The sequence below is a fragment of the Diorhabda carinulata genome, chromosome 3, assembly GCF_026250575.1.
Source record: "Diorhabda carinulata isolate Delta chromosome 3, icDioCari1.1, whole genome shotgun sequence".
In the NCBI taxonomy this organism is placed as follows: Eukaryota; Metazoa; Arthropoda; class Insecta; order Coleoptera; family Chrysomelidae; genus Diorhabda; species Diorhabda carinulata.
Genome location: NC_079462.1, coordinates 2,030,680 through 2,050,977, shown reverse-complemented (window position 1 = coordinate 2,050,977; position 20,298 = coordinate 2,030,680). Strand labels below are relative to the sequence as shown.

Sequence of the window (20,298 nt, the reverse complement as noted above, 5' to 3'; positions counted from 1 at the left end):
TCCCTTCGCCAAAGTTCCAACCACAAGTCGAAGTTTCCGAGTTTTTAATATTCGGTGGATGCAAATTTGAGGCCCGTTCCTCCACCAAATTTTGAAATACGAGTTGGATTTTCGAGTTTTTCAATATTTGGTGGATGCAAATTTGAGGCAGATCCCTTCGCCAAAATTCCAACCACAAGTCGAAGTTTCCGAGTTTTTAATATTCGGTGGATGCAAATTTGAGGCCCGTTCCTCCACCAAATTTTGAAATACGAGTTGGATTTTCGAGTTTTTCAATATTTGGCGGACGCAACTTTAAGGCAGATCCCTTCGCCAAAATTCCAACCACAAGTCGAAGTTTCCGAGTTTTTAATATTCGGTGGATGCAAATTTGAGGCCCGTTCCTCCACCAAATTTTGAAATACGAGTTGGATTTTCGAGTTTTTCAATATTTGGTGGATGCAAATTTGAGGCAGATCCCTTCGCCAAAATTCCAACCACAAGTCGAAGTTTCCGAGTTTTTAATATTCGGTGGATGCAAATTTGAGGCCCGTTCCTCCACCAAATTTTGAAATACGAGTTGGATTTTCGAGTTTTTCAATATTTGGCGGACGCAACTTTAAGGCAGATCCCTTCGCCAAAATTCCAACCACAAGTCGAAGTTTCCGAGTTTTTAATATTTGGTGGATGCAAATTTGAGGCCCGTTCCTCCACCAAATTTTGAAATACGAGTTGGATTTTCGAGTTTTTCAATATTTGGCGGACGCAACTTTAAGGCAGATCCCTTCGCCAAAATTCCAACCACAAGTCGAAGTTTCCGAGTTTTTAATATTTGGTGGATGCAAATTTGAGGCCCGTTCCTCCACCAAATTTTGAAATACGAGTTGGATTTTCGAGTTTTTCAATATTTGGCGGACGCAACTTTAAGGCAGATCCCTTCGCCAAAATTCCAACCACAAGTCGAAGTTTCCGAGTTTTTAATATTTGGTGGATGCAAATTTGAGGCCCGTTCCTCCACCAAATTTTGAAATACGAGTTGGATTTTCGAGTTTTTCAATATTTGGCGGACGCAACTTTAAGGCAGATCCCTTCGCCAAAATTCCAACCACAAGTCGAAGTTTCCGAGTTTTTAATATTCAGTGGATGCAAATTTGAGGCCCGTTCCTCCACCAAATTTTGAAATACGAGTTGGATTTTCGAGTTTTTCAATATTTGGCGGACGCAACTTTAAGGCAGATCCCTTCGCCAAAATTCCAACCACAAGTCGAAGTTTCCGAGTTTTTAATATTCAGTGGATGCAAATTTGAGGCCCGTTCCTCCACCAAATTTTGAAATACGAGTTGGATTTTCGAGTTTTTCAATATTTGGCGGACGCAACTTTAAGGCAGATCCCTTCGCCAAAATTCCAACCACAAGTCGAAGTTTCCGAGTTTTTAATATTCGGTGGATGCAAATTTGAGGCCCGTTCCTCCACCAAATTTTGAAATACGAGTTGGATTTTCGAGTTTTTCAATATTTGGTGGATGCAAATTTGAGGCAGATCCCTTCGCCAAAATTCCAACCACAAGTCGAAGTTTCCGAGTTTTTAATATTCGGTGGATGCAAATTTGAGGCCCGTTCCTCCACCAAATTTTGAAATACGAGTTGGGTTTTTCGAGTTTTTCAATATTTGGCGGACGCAACTTTAAGGCAGATCCCTTCGCCAAAATTCCAACCACAAGTCGAAGTTTCCGAGTTTTTAATATTTGGTGGATGCAAATTTGAGGCCCGTTCCTCCACCAAATTTTGAAATACTACTTGAATTTTCGAGTTTTTAAATATTTGTCGGACATTTGACAACATTAATTCCAATTTGTGAATATTTTCTGGTATTCCTTGCAGTTATTTGCAGTTTTTCAATGTTTTTTTCATAGTTTCTGTATTGTATGATATTCATATGAGTAATATTTTCTTTTTTGTAGTGAATTTCGTCTTATTATTTTCGCAAATTCTAGATTCAACGGTCTCTTGAAAAGTTTTTTTCGCACGTCGTATATTAAATATATTACAACGTGCGATACTGCAGAGGTTCGTGTACAAATTGACGTTTTTCAAACGGGAAACTGCACGCGGATATTTCAAAATGGAAATGTCATACATGGTTGTACGATTTCAAACATTTAGACACAAATAAATCCGAGAAAAAATATTTTCTCTTGTAAATTTTGAGCCGCGTCTCTCGCTTTGTTATCGATTTTAATAAAAAGTGAATATTAATGAAAGAAAATAATTAGTCCCGAAGTATTCGCAGATTGGTAACAAAAAAATAGTATACTATAAAAAATTTGAGGAAAATTACGTTGAAATAACTTCGAAACAAACTAAAAAAAGGTTTTCAGTGAAAGAATTCATCTTGGATTAACTTTTGTATCGAATAATTAGATGGCGTTGTCGTATGACGTTTATCAGTAGTACCAACTTTCGATTAGTTCACAAAAAATGACAGACGTTTAAGTGAAGTTTATTTCTTCATTTTCGAAACAATAGATTAAAAACAAATTCGCGTGTTGATTTATTATCCGGGCTCTGATTTTTCGAAAAAAACAATTTTTTAATAGTTTTTTTACGTATTTTTACTGATATAGAAGATGGTGAATAATCTGGTCTTTCACTGAAAATCTATTTTGAGGAAAAAGATAAATCCTTCTACAACCACTAGTTAATAATTAACAAATTTCATTCACAGTGTTTCAAATCGAAAATTTTGCCAAATTTTCAAATTAAAATTGCTGGTTGTCAATCAAGAACGTCAGTTTATATAAAAACCAACTCGATCTTTGTTTCCAGTCCAAACTATCCAAGACACTGCACGAATCTTTCCCCAAATTTTCCGCTTTCTTCTGAAAAGATTCGTCAATACAATTAACGTATTATCTGATAAATCTTAAGCTGTTCAAGGGTTGATTTGGGGTCAGTACTTAGCCCAAGGTTGCGTCTGACTGTCCACCATCTTGTAGCATTTCTCTTATTTCAAAATGGCGTCTTCGACGATCCATGAGACTTCATTAACAGTTTTATCACTTGTTGTGTTAATTTTTTAATTAGAGTTGTTGTTTGATGGCGGTGGGTCACTTCTAATTGTGAAAAAGCATAGAAAAAGTTGTTACCGATCGAAATAAACGTCACTGATTCAATTATTTCCAGAAAAATCTCAATCTTCATCTATAACATCTATAATTTTATCTGAATCATCGTCAATAGCTGTGATATCTGCTAAAACTGTATTTTGCCTTAAAAATTGAGTGTAAAATATAAAAAAATAACAAACAGAGTGCCTTTTTCATCCAGCCACTTTGGGCTAAATTATCTTATCGCGAATAAAATGGTCGAATCGAACGCGTGCAGTAGCAAGTGCGGTAGAAATTCAGTTTGCAATGGCGAAACGACCGAAAAAACTCTAATGTCGAAACGTAGACGTCACAAGACTGTTCATTTCGGCGATAATCTTCTGTTGCAAGTGTGCGCGAACGCGAACCTAACCTCACACGTTTCCTACAACAAAATGGAGCCCAACGTCCAACAGTTATTCAGCTTTATAGAAACAGTTTTGAGCGCTTGGGTGGCCGAAGAGGGATTAACGTCTCAAGGCGAAGTTAGCGAAATGGACGAGAAGGAAATGAAGAGGAGACGGCATAAAAAACATTGCGCCAAAGTGAAAAAGTTGGATATAAGACGTTTGGTAAGGGAAGTGACTAAATTGGACGGTTCCAAATTCCTTGGTAATTTGAGGTACAGACACATGCATTGGAAAGGTAATCCCGATTCAGAAGGATGCAATGAACTCTTTCTAAGGAAGGTAAGTCTTTGTTATGTATGAAAAATGTTTATTGGGGTACCTAATTGACAAAAATTATAGAGCGACGACTGCGCCGCATGATTTCGGATTGCACCCTTACAAGATGCAGTTGGTACAAGAATCGAAATATTAGGAGAGGTTCCGTTACGTAAAATTCACGATTAATCGTTTTTCGATGTTTATCAACGTTTTGCTTTCGAATTAAGATCGTTTACAACTTAATAGACCCGTCAACAAGCGAAATTTTCTTCATTGGAGTTTAATCCAAAAACTTAAACACCTAAAGTGATTAGTCAGCGTTAAAAATTATTGTTGACGTCGTCCACGCAATCCTGTTTTTACATCTATGGAGTTTTTTCTGTGGAGTTGTGTCAAATTTGAAGTTTAATCTAATAGTACAGTGAATCGAGGATAATTTTAAAGACCTTGAATGGATTAGTTTGAAATTTCGACAGAAGCTAAAAAATGATGCGAATAACAAACCTGATTTGGTGCCGATGTATATTTCTACCTAAGGGGTGAATGTCACCCTTAATCGAGGGTAGAAATTTGAAATTTCAAAATAATACCGGGAATCGATAGAGAATTGAATTTTATGAAGAAAATGCGGAATGAAGTTTTTTATTTAACTCGATAATTTCTGAGTTATTCGCGATTGAAAATTAAATAAGAAATTACGTTATTTTTACGAAAAACTCGAAAATCACGCATTTTTTGGAAAAAATTATTCTCATCAAAATTGAAGCTTATAAAAAAACAAAGAAATTAGATAGTTTAAATTGAATATTCAGCAATTTATGAGTCACTGAAAGTCAATTTTTTCTATTTCGTAAATTTATGCAGAGGTTTGAGCTCGAATAACGGAAAAACGATCAATTTTTCGAAAAAAATTGTAATAAACATTTTTAAAGTACTTTTTCAGACCTTTGAAACGAGTGTTTATGTAATCGTCTAGCTTGAAAATTAAGGGAGTTATGACGAAAATAAGTTGAGTAACGTTGAAAAGAAAAAAAAATGTCTGTGAATTTGCGGCAAAATTAAAATTAATCGTAGCACATGTAAAATTATCTTTGTTTAAGCCCTAACAACACGTTCCAGAAGTTTGAATGGTTTGGAACACGTATATTTTGAAAAAAGTTGTTTAATGTGAATTTTTTTGAAAAAAATGTTATTTTTTCAAAATATCTCTATTGGATCAACGAAATAATTTTTCTGTAACTAAAATTAAGCTTTTATTTATCCTTATTTCTTAAGCTTAAGCTTTCAAAAAGGTTTTTCCCTAATTTTTGTGATAAGGGGTTGAATTAAATTAAAAATTTATATATCAGGTTTGGTATATTCAAATTATATACATTTTTACTACTCAAAATCGAAAATAAAATGATTTCTTACTTTCACCCTGTATTAGGGTAGTTTTTAAGGGTAGTTACATATGAAAAATCGAAATATTACTTACATTGTAAAAAAACAACAAAATAAAAAAAAATTTCATGGTTTTTACCACATTTTTTAAATAATCTTTGTATAAAGGGTTGTTTTTAAGGGTAAGTGAGCCGTAAAATATCAAAATATCAAAGTCATGATACAAAACAATCAAAATTTATTATATTTGAACATAATTATAGTCTATTACCGCTTCAATTCATTAGTTTTCAATTTATTGGAATAAGGGGCGATTTTCACCCCTTAAAAATAAAAAACATACTTTGCAACAAAGTCAGGTTTGAAGATGAGGTTAAGATGAACTCAATTCCAAATTTTCAAGAAGATCGATAAAGGTCTTTGAAATTACGAGGTTTCGGAAGATTTTAAACTCGAATAACTGTACTATAAAACCTGCTCAGTTATAACCAATTTTAGTGCTCGATTAAATAAATGACGTTTACAAGAATTGTCCCTGAAATACATGGCCTAATCCATAGATGGCGGTAGTTGTTTGAAAAAAATACCCCAAGCACCCTATTCGCCAGATTTAGCTACTTCTGATTATTTTCTTGTCGCGGACTCGATTATAATGTGGTTAATGATTATTTTGAGGAGCCTGACGATTTTTATCTTGTTGTTTTGCCAGGTATAATTGCAATGTATAATAAATGAATTTATAAATTTTTTCCATCGTTTTTAATTCAATATCAAATTTTTTTATCAAATTATCATCATAGGATTGTACATTCGAATTTCGTACATCATCCTTATATCTACGTAACCGATATTCTAATTTTAAATTAGGTTATGTCGATGGAACGATCTAGACGTTTCCCATCAATTTCGTTCGAGACGGAAAGATGGAAAACATATTCATCCGCCGTGAATGATAGGTTTTCATGGTTTATTTAATCATAAATATTTCAAAAAATAGCATTCCTATGACGTCTTCAATTGTCATCTGTCATCTGTCGTTTGTTATTATTAATTTGACGTACAGAAGACTTTTCATAACGTCCACATCCGCCGAATTCATCCGAAGATCCGCGAATGATTTGGATTATGTTTAATTGATTAAATTATGACACAGGAGCGGTGAAACTACCCCGTGGACTTTTTTTACAATAATCCTCGTATGTAATAAATTCAAATTTGAATTTCTATATATAGAAATCTCAGAGGAGTTTAGATATATATAAAAAAAACTCAATTCCCTTTAGAACTACCTTGGGGCACATTCTGGAGGATCGGGCGTAGCATGAAAATTGTATGGAATACTTCATTTCAATATACGTATTCATCTATTTGAATTTGGGATCAAAAAGTCTCTTGGCTATGTTCGTCATTATCAATAATATCGAAAATGTCAAGGGAATCTGTAGAAATTTTAAAAATTTCAATGTAGGGATGATATTTCGAATAATTACTGTACGGAGGATGATTCATCGATGTTTTGACAGTTTGAACTGACGTTCTTTGCACCAATCGATTGACAGATTTGACATATTCGCATCAGTGTTGCCATATCTCAAAATTTAAGTAGCGTTCGTGATATTTTTTTAATCCTAATGAAGGTAAAACAGAAATTTTATCTCGCGGAGCACATAAATCGCTGTGATTTGGGTTACAGGACATTTTTATTTATCTGACGTTATCAGAAAGATGAATAAGGGTCGAAATAATAACAAACAACCCTCGAATAAAGTTTAACAGTTTAATTTTTTTAACGTTTGAACTCAACGTTATTTTCAAATCATTTTCGATAGGAAAGTGAATTTGAAGATTTTGGATTTTAGAAAAATTGATATTTTTCGTGCTAGACGGGCATTAAATCGGAAAATTACATAGTACAGAGTGTGATAAAGTTTAAAGTAGGTAAGAACAATTGTCTATTAGAAAAATTTTTTTTTTTTCGAAAAATAGTGATCAAATAATAAAGGAAAGGCATATATACAAAAGTGATTCGGGGTCAAACGTCAAAATTTGAAGTTTTTGAGATTTTTCTCGAAAACGGTGAGTTTTATGAAAAAAAAACTTCAAACAAAAGTTGTAGATTTTGAAATTCTCTACAAAAATAGTCGTTACGATTTTTTTTCTAAGAGTCCCCATTTCTGAGATATAGCGATTCTAAGAATCACATTATACATGATTTTATAATGGCCGTTCCCTATTTAATTTGTAATTTTTTTTGTGCGCACGCCACTGGATAAATTCGAGCTCTATCATCGCTGAAATTAGTTTTCGCCAATTTGAACAAGAATCGAAATACGTCGCCTAATTGAATTAGCCAGTTGATGACTTTTCGATTTTCGTCGTTTTCACTTCCAGGGACATCGGGAACGAAGCTCTGGACAATTAAAATACTTTTTAATCGGATAAAAATCGAATTGATACCGGGGTGAGTGAAAGTGAGCAAGGTAGGGGCGGTTTTACCTCATATAATCGGAGCTGTTGATTAATTTAGAGATGGAATATACGAAACAAGCGATAAAACACCTGAAAAGTTATCTCAAGGGAAAACAAAGATTCAGAAATCCGAAAAGAAGAAGACAAAGTACACCGCGGAGGTGTACAGGTGTACACAACATCTTTATACCGAAAATGTACAAATAAACGATTAAAAAATGATAAAACTTGAAAAAATTAGCCCAAAACGTGAAATGACTGATTGGAATATAATTTTTGATGTTAAAATTAAATATACAACAATAATCTACTGGATATTGTCGAAATTTACCTCAGAATTCTCTACAAAAGATACGAACAATGCAGTACGTTGAATTCTTTGTTTTGGAGTCGTTTGCCTCAACTATTTAGTTGAACCCACGACTTGGCTTTGTGGCTACCTTAAAATTTTATCCAGTTTGGTTAAACTTTGTTTGAATCCCTGCGCTTTCAACTCCCTCTGTTGTTTATATTCAAATACTCAGTTTGCACGATGTAAATTTGTTCAACACTGTCCACCAAAGAAACATTACATAAAGATTAGGTTTTAATTGGTATTGTAAAATAATTATCCACCATGAAAAAGCGTGTGAACTGGAATTTTGAATTTTTTAATAAAGAATACAGGAAATTAATCAGTCAATTGTGTCCCGAGTATTTGCGAGATATCGAGAGACTTTTGCAGATTTGTCTTTAAGAGGACATGGTCGAAATGTGGGTATAGCTCCACAAATTATGAGAGTTAGAGCTCGTTAACTTACCAGGCGACAACGTGCAGCTAGATTGAGATGTTACAGATTGGGGCAAGTCATCGATGTCTCTTGAAGTATTTTTAGTTCAAAAATTCAAATTTGATGTTTTATAACTCGCCTTGTATAATTACGAAAAAGCAGGTATATTTTTTTTATGATAGTATCTATGTTTTTTATTCGATTATTCAATATTACAAAGTTTTAATTCGAAAACTGTAGTTGTTATGAATTTTTTGATTTTGCGTGTGTTATTATCGATGAAAAAATTTTACTTGTAGTTTCACCCTGTATATTTCCTTCGAGAATGGAATTTAGGATAGAAAACGGGCATTTTAACTGACATACACGTTTTTGTTTATTAAATAATTTAACAAAAACATCGATAACTCTAGAAGTGTTTTTGGTTCAAAAATTCAAATTTGATGTTTTATAACTCGCCTTGTATAATTACGAAAAAGCAGGTATATTTTTTTTATGATAGTATCTATGTTTTTTATTCGATTTTTCAATATTACAAAGTTTTAATTCGAAAATTGTAGTTGTAAGAATTTTTTTTATTTTGCGTGTGTTATTTTCGATGAAAAAATTTTACTTGTAGTTTCACCCTGTATATTTCCTTCGAGAATGGAATTTAGGATAGAAAACGGGCATTTTAACTGACATACACGTTTTTGTTTATTAAATAATTTAACAAAAACATCGATAACTCTTGAAGTGTTTTTGGTTCAAAAATTCAAATTTGACGTTTTATAACTCGCCTTGTATAATTACGAAAAAGCAGGTGTATTTTTTTTATGATAGTATCTATGTTTTTTATTCGATTTTTCAATATTACAAAGTTTTAATTCGAAAATTGTAGTTGTAAGAATTTTTTTTATTTTGCGTGTGTTATTTTCGATGAAAAAATTTTACTTGTAGTTTCACCCTGTATATTTCCTTCGAGAATGGAATTTAGGATAGAAAACGGGCATTTTAACTGACATACACGTTTTTGTTTATTAAATAATTTAACAAAAACATCGATAACTCTAGAAGTGTTTTTGGTTCAAAAATTCAAATTTGATGTTTTATAACTCGCCTTGTATAATTACGAAAAAGCAGGTATATTTTTTTTATGATAGTATCTATGTTTTTTATTCGATTTTTCAATATTACAAAGTTTTAATTCGAAAATTGTAGTTGTAAGAATTTTTTTTATTTTGCGTGTGTTATTTTCGATGAAAAAATTTTACTTGTAGTTTCACCCTGTATATTTCCTTCGAGAATGGAATTTAGGATAGAAAACGGGCATTTTAACTGACATACACGTTTTTGTTTATTAAATAATTTAACAAAAACATCGATAACTCTTGAAGTGTTTTTGGTTCAAAAATTCAAATTTGACGTTTTATAACTCGCCTTGTATAATTACGAAAAAGCAGGTATATTTTTTTTATGATAGTATCTATGTTTTTTATTCGATTATTCAATATTACAAAGTTTTAATTCGAAAACTGTAGTTGTTATGAATTTTTTGATTTTGCGTGTGTTATTATCGATGAAAAAATTTTACTTGTAGTTTCACCCTGTATATTTCCTTCGAGAATGGAATTTAAGAAATGAAATGGGCTTATTACGTGAGGTGCACATTTTGTTTTTTGAATCATGTGACAAAAACTTCGATATCTCTCAAAGTTTTGAATATATTAGATTTTGTATACAAACATGTTAGAAAATTTTTGAAAATTTTTCAGTTTTCTAAATATGTCTATATTGCTAAGGGATTCGAAAAATCATATAATTTCATGTGATGTATACTTCGAAAATTATACCAATTTTGTAAATTCTTCTTGTTTTCAATTTTTTCTGGAATCATTATATCAAAAAATCACTTTATGTGAAATAATTTCATCGGATACAGAGACAAAATTTTTTTCTATTTTCATACCAAAGCGAGGTTACGCGGTCCCGATCCAAAATTTCAGATTTTATTGAAAAATCTGTGACGAGATTGGATTTAACTTAAAAAAAATTGAAAAAAATGTTTTATTTTGGTTATAGACCTAATAATACCCGAGCTATGATTTATTAAATGTGGAACTTTTGTACTGAAGAGAAAATTTTGAAAAATATATTACAATATAAAATACTACAATTGTTTTTGTTTTTCAAATTTATCATACGAGAAATTTGGTTTTCAAGGGTTGAAATACATTTATTAAGGGTTAAGAAACATAAATAGTATCATAAAAAATCATGCGATCTTTATTTTAATCCTAAAAATGTTTTTTTAAATATTTAAATGCTTTAATTTTCATTTTAATGTATTTTGACAATGAAGGGTGGTTTTCACCACAATAATTCCCACATATTGATAGAGGGTAGATTCTGACATATATAAATATACAAATTATGATAATAAATATGAAAATGTTCGAAAACCCCCCCGATAATCCCCTGAAATTTCTTTCTTAACTTTGATTTCCACCATTTAGGAAAATCTAATCAAGTAATGTCGTCCCCATATTAATCAGCTTTAAATTTCCGGTTCGTAAGATCACTAGAATGCTGAAAATAATTTTCGATCGCTATACAAAATTTTTCCGTCATCGCCGAATGATTCATCATATTCGTTAAGCTTTATCGGTTATCGATTTTGGGCTTTTGAAATCCGTAAATAAATTAGAAAACTGCGACAAATTTCGTGAATGGTGAAAGTTTTCCTACAAGGCCGCACATTGTTATTCATTCTTTTCGGGGTTGCGAGTCACCCCCCGGTTTTAAAACTAAGATAATGGGACCTAGGAAGGGATCGGTGTACAGCGTAGTCTGATTAAAACTGAAAAATCAGCTCGAATTGGAACCCCTTAATCCACTGAAAGATTCAGGTCCTTGAAAAACGATTAATTTGTTGCATAAAAGTTTTTTTTGGATGTTTTTAAGCCATCCCTGTACTGTAGGGTATTGATCCCATTTATTTTTACAACCTGATGTTTGTACTTTATCCCTTTTCTGAACATTCAAAGGGAGGTGTTTCCTCCAAAGCTTTACAATGGTATGATGATTTAGAATCACCCCAGATGGACATAAATAGTAAATCTTCGTACTTTCGGAAGATTGATTCTTAATGCCGAAACTAGTTTTTTGTACTGCCCCATAAATGGAGATTTGTCATATAAATTTAAGCAAAATCTATTAGCTACAACCCCAATTCACCCCTAGGAACTTTCTCGACACTATTAGAGGTCTAATTCCATTGTTTTAATGAGGGTGGATTCAAAATTAATCTTTTCAGAACTACTCATATGAAAATCGGTTTTTTACAAAAACTCATCATAATTTCGAACGAATTTTTTAATATTTTCTGAGCTGGTTTTTCCAATTTCCAAATTATTTGACATGGGAATAACCAGCGAGTTTTCTCGACACTATTAGAGGCCAATTTTCATTGTTTTAATGAGAGTGGATTCAAAATTAATCTTTTTAGAACTACTCATATGAAAATCGGTTTTCTACGAAGACTCATCATAATTTCGCACAAATTTTTCCATATTTTCGGAGCTGGTTTTTCCAATTTCCAGATTATTTGACATGGGAACAACCAGCGAGTTTTCTCGACACTATTAGAGGCCAATTTTCATTGTTTTAATGAGGGTGGATTCAAAATTAATCTTTTCAGAACTACTCATATGAAAATCGGTTTTTTACAAAAACTCATCATAATTTCGAACGAATTTTTCCATATTTTCGGAGCTGGTTTTTCCAATTTCCAGATTATTTGACATGGGAACAACCAGCGAGTTTTCTCGACACTATTAGAGGCCAATTTTCATTGTTTTAATGAGGGTGGATTCAAAATTAATCTTTTCAGAACTACTCATATGAAAATCGGTTTTTTACAAAAACTCATCATAATTTCGAACGAATTTTTTAATATTTTCTGAGCTGGTTTTTCCAATTTCCAAATTATTTGACATGGGAATAACCAGCGAGTTTTCTCGACACTATTAGAGGCCAATTTTCATTGTTTTAATGAGGGTGGATTCAAAATTAATCTTTTTAGAACTACTCATATGAAAATCGGTTTTTTACAAAAACTCATCATAATTTTGAACGAATTTTTTAATATTTTCTGAGCTGGTTTTTCCAATTTCCAAATTATTTGACATGGGAATAACCAGCGAGTTTTCTCGACACTATTAGAGGCCAATTTTCATTGTTTTAATGAGAGTGGATTCAAAATTAATCTTTTCAGAACTACTCATATGAAAATCGGTTTTTTACAAAAACTCATCATAATTTCGAACGAATTTTTTAATATTTTCTGAGCTGGTTTTTCCAATTTCCAAATTATTTGACATGGGAATAACCAGCGAGTTTTCTCGACACTATTAGAGGCCAATTTTCATTGTTTTAATGAGAGTGGATTCAAAATTAATCTTTTCAGAACTACTCATATGAAAATCGGTTTTTTACAAAAACTCATCATAATTTCGAACGAATTTTTTAATATTTTCTGAGCTGGTTTTTCCAATTTCCAAATTATTTGTTATGGGAATAACCAGCGAGTTTTCTCGACACTATTAGAGGCCAATTTTCATTGTTTTAATGAGAGTGGATTCAAAATTTATCTTTTCAGAACTACTCATATGAAAATCGGTTTTTTACAAAAACTCATCATAATTTCGAACGAATTTTTTAATATTTTCTGAGCTGGTTTTTCCAATTTCCAAATTATTTGACATGGGAATAACCAGCGAGTTTTCTCGACACTATTAGAGGCCAATTTTCATTGTTTTAATGAGGGTGGATTCAAAATTAATCTTTTCAGAACTACTCATATGAAAATCGGTTTTTTACAAAAACTCATCATAATTTCGAACGAATTTTTTAATATTTTCTGAGCTGGTTTTTCCAATTTCCAAATTATTTGTTATGGGAATAACCAGCGAGTTTTCTCGACACTATTAGAGGCCAATTTTCATTGTTTTAATGAGAGTGGATTCAAAATTTATCTTTTCAGAACTACTCATATGAAAATCGGTTTTTTACAAAAACTCATCATAATTTCGAACGAATTTTTTAATATTTTCTGAGCTGGTTTTTCCAATTTCCAAATTATTTGACATGGGAATAACCAGCGAGTTTTCTCGACACTATTAGAGGCCAATTTTCATTGTTTTAATGAGAGTGGATTCAAAATTAATCTTTTCAGAACTACTCATATGAAAATCGGTTTTTTACAAAAACTCATCATAATTTCGAACGAATTTTTTAATATTTTCTGAGCTGGTTTTTCCAATTTCCAAATTATTTGTTATGGGAATAACCAGCGAGTTTTCTCGACACTATTAGAGGCCAATTTTCATTGTTTTAATGAGAGTGGATTCAAAATTAATCTTTTCAGAACTACTCATATGAAAATCGGTTTTTTACAAAAACTCATCATAATTTCGAACGAATTTTTTAATATTTTCTGAGCTGGTTTTTCCAATTTCCAAATTATTTGACATGGGAATAACCAGCGAGTTTTCTCGACACTATTAGAGGCCAATTTTCATTGTTTTAATGAGGGTGGATTCAAAATTAATCTTTTTAGAACTACTCATATGAAAATCGGTTTTTTACAAAAACTCATCATAATTTCGAACGAATTTTTTAATATTTTCTGAGCTGGTTTTTCCAATTTCCAAATTATTTGACATGGGAATAACCAGCGAGTTTTCTCGACACTATTAGAGGCCAATTTTCATTGTTTTAATGAGAGTGGATTCAAAATTAATCTTTTTAGAACTACTCATATGAAAATCGGTTTTTTACAAAAACTCATCATAATTTCGAACGAATTTTTTAATATTTTCTGAGCTGGTTTTTCCAATTTCCAAATTATTTGACATGGGAATAACCAGCGAGTTTTCTCGACACTATTAGAGGCCAATTTTCATTGTTTTAATGAGAGTGGATTCAAAATTAATCTTTTCGGAACTACTCATATGAAAATCGGTTTTCTACGAAAACTCATCATAATTTCGCGTAAATTTTTTCATATTTTCGGAGCTAAATTGTTTCCATTTCTACAACTCACGTATATGGATGTTAAAACTGTTGAATAGTGGAATTACCCACGACTGTAGTTTTAATTCGATTTTATCTTAAATTAAATTGGAAATCGCTTATTGATTCACAAAAACGTGTCATTTCTATTGATCAAATCTCCCATAAACTGATTACGAACGCTTGTAAACCTACCACCGACCCCAATCCTCAATTTTCCATTGGAAATGTCGTCCGTTATTCGTAATCGGATGAAGGATCATTGCGGTGGGAAACGATGCTAGAATTAACACGTTCCAGTAAATGACACGAAAATTTAACCGGAACGTCACGTTTTATGACACAAAAGTGACAAAAAAAAACGTGTCTAAATCTAAAAGTGGATTGTGGATCGTAAATTCATAATAAAAATCATCTAGAACCAACTACACAAACAGTAAACATCCTGAAAGGATCTATTGGGTCTCGAATCGTTCAAAGGGAAGATTTAACCCCTATTTATCTAATGTGAGACATTTTTTTATGCGTTAGATCAATTAGCACACGTTTTGAATACTTCCACCATTATAAATGTCAAACTTATGATGTCACTGTCAGATTTGACATAATCATTGTTGTCATATCTCGAAACTTTAGTAGCAACCCTCGTATCTATTTTTTTTATGCGTTATAATATATATTATCGATATTTTCGGTTTTAGAATGATGAATAGTTGAATCGAGAACGGAACGTAAACATTTTACATCTTCTCTATTCTCTTCTTCTTTTTTTTTCATGTAAACGTTCCGAATCGTCGGTTTTCTGGGATCACAAACCGACATCGATAATTTCATTGTTTGTTTTTTTTATTTTCCTGCAAGGAATGATGATAGATTTTGATACTACTAACAAAAAAAAAAATGAGAAATGACTGAAAAATATCGGATTTATCTTGATAGAAACTTTCCTTGTTGCAACGTTGAAACTCGTCGATTAAAACACGCGTGGTTGTGGGCGTGTTGACGTAGATCTGTGATTATGAATAACTGCATGAAACTAAATCTAACGGTGTTAAATCACGCTTATTAGGAGGCCGAATTGCACGGATCGGAAATGTCTGGAAATGGCATCGTTTCGTCGAAACCACATATAGTCCACATAAATATCATCCAATTTCGATAATAAAAACTGTTTTATAAGGTCGTTATATCGAGCAGGACTTCTACAATAAAAATATAGTCGAATTATGCCCCTAGACCAAAATAGTGACGTGTCGTTGATGCATTTGTTTTTCTTCAATCACTTGTGGGTTCTTTCAACCCCAAAAATGACAATTTTAGTGAATAACAGTCTTTTTTTGTCAGTTCAAAACACTTTCTATAGACTCAAATCTTTTAAAAAAACAGACATCTGTCTTTAAATTTAAAAGAAATACTATAAAGAAACCGCCTGCTATTGATAAAATTATGTACAAATAAACATCAAACGAGTTCCGCCTTTTATAAGAAATGTGACTGCAAAGCGCCGCGCGAATTCGCCGTTAGTCTCGTTATTTAATAACTATATCTCGTATAAATGCGTTATTTAAGCAAATTTTGTTACAAAATACGTTTTGTTTTGGGTAATTTCGTTATCTAGGATGTTTAAACGCGATAAATATTATATTAAATTATATTTTTTTACCTTAAAATTAGTTCTGAAGCACCAATTTGAGTTAAATTTGATTAAGCCCCGTATAGAACGTTTCACGATTTTTTCATACACGCAATTGGACGGTTGCCGTTTCTCTTCTTGAATATAAATGATCACGAAGCTGCAATTAGATAAATTGCCGAGCCGGAAAAAAGTTAAAACGTACGTGCAAGTTCTGAAAATTCTTTTATACAAAATTTCATCGACCTAGATTCTTTACAATTGTTCTTAAATATCAAAATACGATCTATAATACGAAAGTTGTTACTTAACTTTTGATATATGGCAACACTGATGCGGATATGTCAAATCTGACAAGTTTGACATTTTAAATGGTGAACGTATTCCGAAATCGATCGTAGTCGGTTTTTCTCCAACTTAAGTATCAACCCTCGTATGGTCTATCGCGTGTATGAAACCTAAAATGGATCCTTTAAAAATATATCCGAGAATCCTTCTATTAGGATACTTTTAAAAGATCTATTGTATTTACAGCTAGAGTCAAGTGAATGTCAATCTTTTTTCATGGAAAGCTCGCACAGAAAAAAAAACCTCTCCGAAGCTCAAGTGCAAAAGCTTTGTTTCAAACTCCTCGAATCCCGAGAGGCTCGCTCTCCTTTCGGGATACGTATCGACAAGTATACTCCAGATCTGAGTTTTAATCTACTAAAATATTGTGTTTTATCTCGGTATCGCCTGTTAAGTAGAAGAGAATATTTCAAAAGATACCAGATGCAAATGATATTTTACTACAAAGTTTACTTTCAGCCGGTAAATCTTTTATCTTTGTATAGTGAAGTTACAAAGTCCTTAATCCCTAAAGGACGCCGATAGAATCTACGAGAACCAATTACTTATGAATCTAATGGAGTCTGACAATTCCTGCACGATATCCTTGGTACAAATTTGCGTGCATAACTTCCTGGTGATTGAAACCATATAAAAAGACATCTAGAATGAATCTAATGGAATCTGACAATTCCTGCACGATATCCATGGTACAAAGAAGAGAATTTTCCTTAGAAAACCATCGGGACGTCGAAGAGCGAACGCGAATTTGCGTATAGAACTTCCTGGTGATCGAAACCATATCAAAAGACATCTAGAATGAATCTAATAGAATCTGACAATTCCTGCACGATATCCATGGTACAAAGAAGAGAATTTTCCTTGTAAAACCATCGGAACGTTGAAGAGCGAACGCGATTTGCGTGCAGAACTTCCTGATGATTAAAACCATATCAAAAGACATCTAGAATGAATCTAATGGAATCTGACAATTCCTGCACGATATCCATGGTACAAAGAAGAGAATTTTCCTTAGAAAACCATCGGGACGTCGAAGAGCGAACGCGAATTTGCGTGTAGAACTTCCTGGTGATCGAAACCATATCAAAAGACATCTAGAATGAATCTAATGGAATCTGACAATTCCTGCACGATATCCATGGTACAAAGAAGAGAATTTTCCTTAGAAAACCATCGGGACGTCGAAGAGCGAACGCGAATTTGCGTATAGAACTTCCTGGTGATCGAAACCATATCAAAAGACATCTAGAATGAATCTAATAGAATCTGACAATTCCTGCACGATATCCATGGTACAAAGAAGAGAATTTTCCTTGTAAAACCATCGGAACGTTGAAGAGCGAACGCGATTTGCGTGCAGAACTTCCTGATGATTAAAACCATATCAAAAGACATCTAGAATGAATCTAATGGAATCTGACAATTCCTGCACGATATCCATGGTACAAAGAAGAGAATTTTCCTTAGAAAACCATCGGGACGTCGAAGAGCGAACGCGAATTTGCGTGTAGAACTTCCTGGTGATCGAAACCATATCAAAAGACATCTAGAATGAATCTAATAGAATCTGACAATTCCTGCACGATATCCATGGTACAAAGAAGTGAATTTTCCTTAGAAAACCATCGGGACGTCGAAGAGCGAACGCGAATTTGCGTGTAGAACTTCCTGGTGATCGAAACCATATCAAAAGACATCTAGAATGAATCTAATGGAATCTGACAATTCCTGCACGATATCCATGGTACAAAGAAGAGAATTTTCCTTAGAAAACCATCGGGACGTCGAAGAGCGAACGCGAATTTGCGTGTAGAACTTCCTGGTGATCGAAACCATATCAAAAGACATCTAGAATGAATCTAATGGAATCTGACAATTCCTGCACGATATCCATGGTACAAAGAAGAGAATTTTCCTTGTAAAACCATCGGAACGTCGAAGAGCGAATGCGATTTGCGTGCAGAACTTCCTGATGATTGAAACCATATCAAAAGACATCTAGAATGAATCTAATGGAATCTGACAATTCCTGCACGATATCCATGGTACAAAGAAGTGAATTTTCCTTAGAAAACCATCGGGACGTCGAAGAGCGAACGCGAATTTGCGTGTAGAACTTCCTGGTGATCGAAACCATATCAAAAGACATCTAGAATGAATCTTATGGAATCTGACAATTCCTGCACGATATCCATGGTACAAAGAAGAGAATTTTCCTTGTAAAACCATCGGAACGTCGAAGAGCGAACGCGATTTGCGTGCAGAACTTCCTGGTGATTGAAACCATATCAAAAGACATCTAGAATGAATCTAATGGAATCTGACAATTCCTGCATGATATCCATGGTACAAAGAAGAGAATTTTCCTTAGAAAACCATCGGGACGTCGAAGAGCGAACGCGATTTGCGTGCAGAACTTCCTGATGATTGAAACCATATCAAAAGACATCTAGAATGAATCTAATGGAATCTGACAATTCCTGCACGATATCCTTGGTACAATTCGCGTGCAGAACGCATTGATGGTAGTTTAATTGAAGTTCTTTCTGTACCAATGTTCGCAGGTGGTTTTATGAACTGAGAAATTGATTTACGGTCTTCTAGAAGACTAGGAATACTCAAGTTGTTCCAACTAAAGATGGTGACTAAACTGGAGGAAAGTTTGTAGCCCAACTCGAACAAGATCATCACCAATCGACTAAATGGCACGTGTTTATAAAAAAATAATGTTACCACATCTTCTATGGACTTAAAGTCATATTTTGTTGCTGTAGTTTGAGGAAGTCAACCAATTTGGATTGGTTTTGATCGAAGCTTTCTTGAGGATGCTGAATTTTCAAAAATATTACGACAATCAGCGTTGATTGGTTTTCTTGTTATAGTGAGTTCGTCCAAATTCTTATTTACCTAAGCTGGAATTCGCGTACTTACTTTAGACTTCACGTATTTGCTTTAGACTTCGCGAATTTGCTTTAGACCCCGCGTATTTGCTTTAGACCCCGCGTATTTGCTTTAGAGCCCGCGTATTTGCTTTAGACCCCGCGTATTTGCTTTAGACTTCGCGTATTTGTTTTAAACTTCGCGTAAATTTCTTTCGACTTCACGTACACGCTTTAGACTTCACGTACTTGCTTTAGACTTCACGTATTTGCTTTAGACTTCACGTACTTGCTGTAGACTTCGCGAATTTGCTTTAGACCCCGCGTATTTGCTTTAGATATCGCGTATTTGTTTTAAACTTCGCGTACATTTCTTTCGACTTCACGTACACGCTTCAGACTTCACGTATTTGCTTTAGACTTCACGTACTTGCTTTAGACTTCACGTATTTGCTTTAGACTTCAGGTACTTGCTTTAGACTTCGCTTATTTGCTTTAGACTTCGCGTATTTGCTTTGGACTTCACGTACTTGCTTTAGACTTCGCGAATTTGCTTTAGACCCTGCGTATTTGCTTTAGACCCCGCGTATTTGCTTTAGAGCCCGCGTATTTGCTTTAGACCCCGCGTATTTGCTTTAGACTTCGCGTATTTGTTTTAAACTTCGCGTAAATTTCTTTCGACTTCACGTACACGCTTTAGACTTCACGTACTTGCTTTAGACTTCACGTATTTGCTTTAGACTTCACGTACTTGCTGTAGACTTCGCGAATTTGCTTTAGACCCCGCGTATTGGCTTTAGATATCGCGTATTTACTTCAGACTTCGCGTATTTGATTTGGACTGAAATTCTATTTCTTTCGGACGTTTTTCACGTGGTCTGTCTCGCGTTTTTTTGTAATTACACTTTATATTATGGAATACTTGTTTTAAAGTCGTTTGAAATGGAAATTTCAATCAACAGGAAATTC

General features: G+C 33.3%; 1 protein-coding gene across 11 annotated transcripts in view; it reads left to right on the top strand.

Moving 5' to 3' along the window:
• Positions 1 to 20,298, top strand: part of LOC130891983 (protein still life, isoforms C/SIF type 2) — a 142,466-nt gene that overhangs the window by 48,634 nt on the left and 73,534 nt on the right. For 2 of the 11 annotated variants that reach the window (XM_057797143.1, XM_057797142.1), the window contains exon 2: positions 3,163 to 3,814. The exons of the other annotated variants lie outside the window; for them this stretch is intronic. In XM_057797143.1, the coding sequence (XP_057653126.1) occupies positions 3,341 to 3,814 (474 nt within the window). In that variant the 5' untranslated portion in view covers positions 3,163 to 3,340. The remainder of the gene's footprint in view (positions 1 to 3,162; positions 3,815 to 20,298) is intronic. 11 annotated transcript variants of the gene reach the window in all.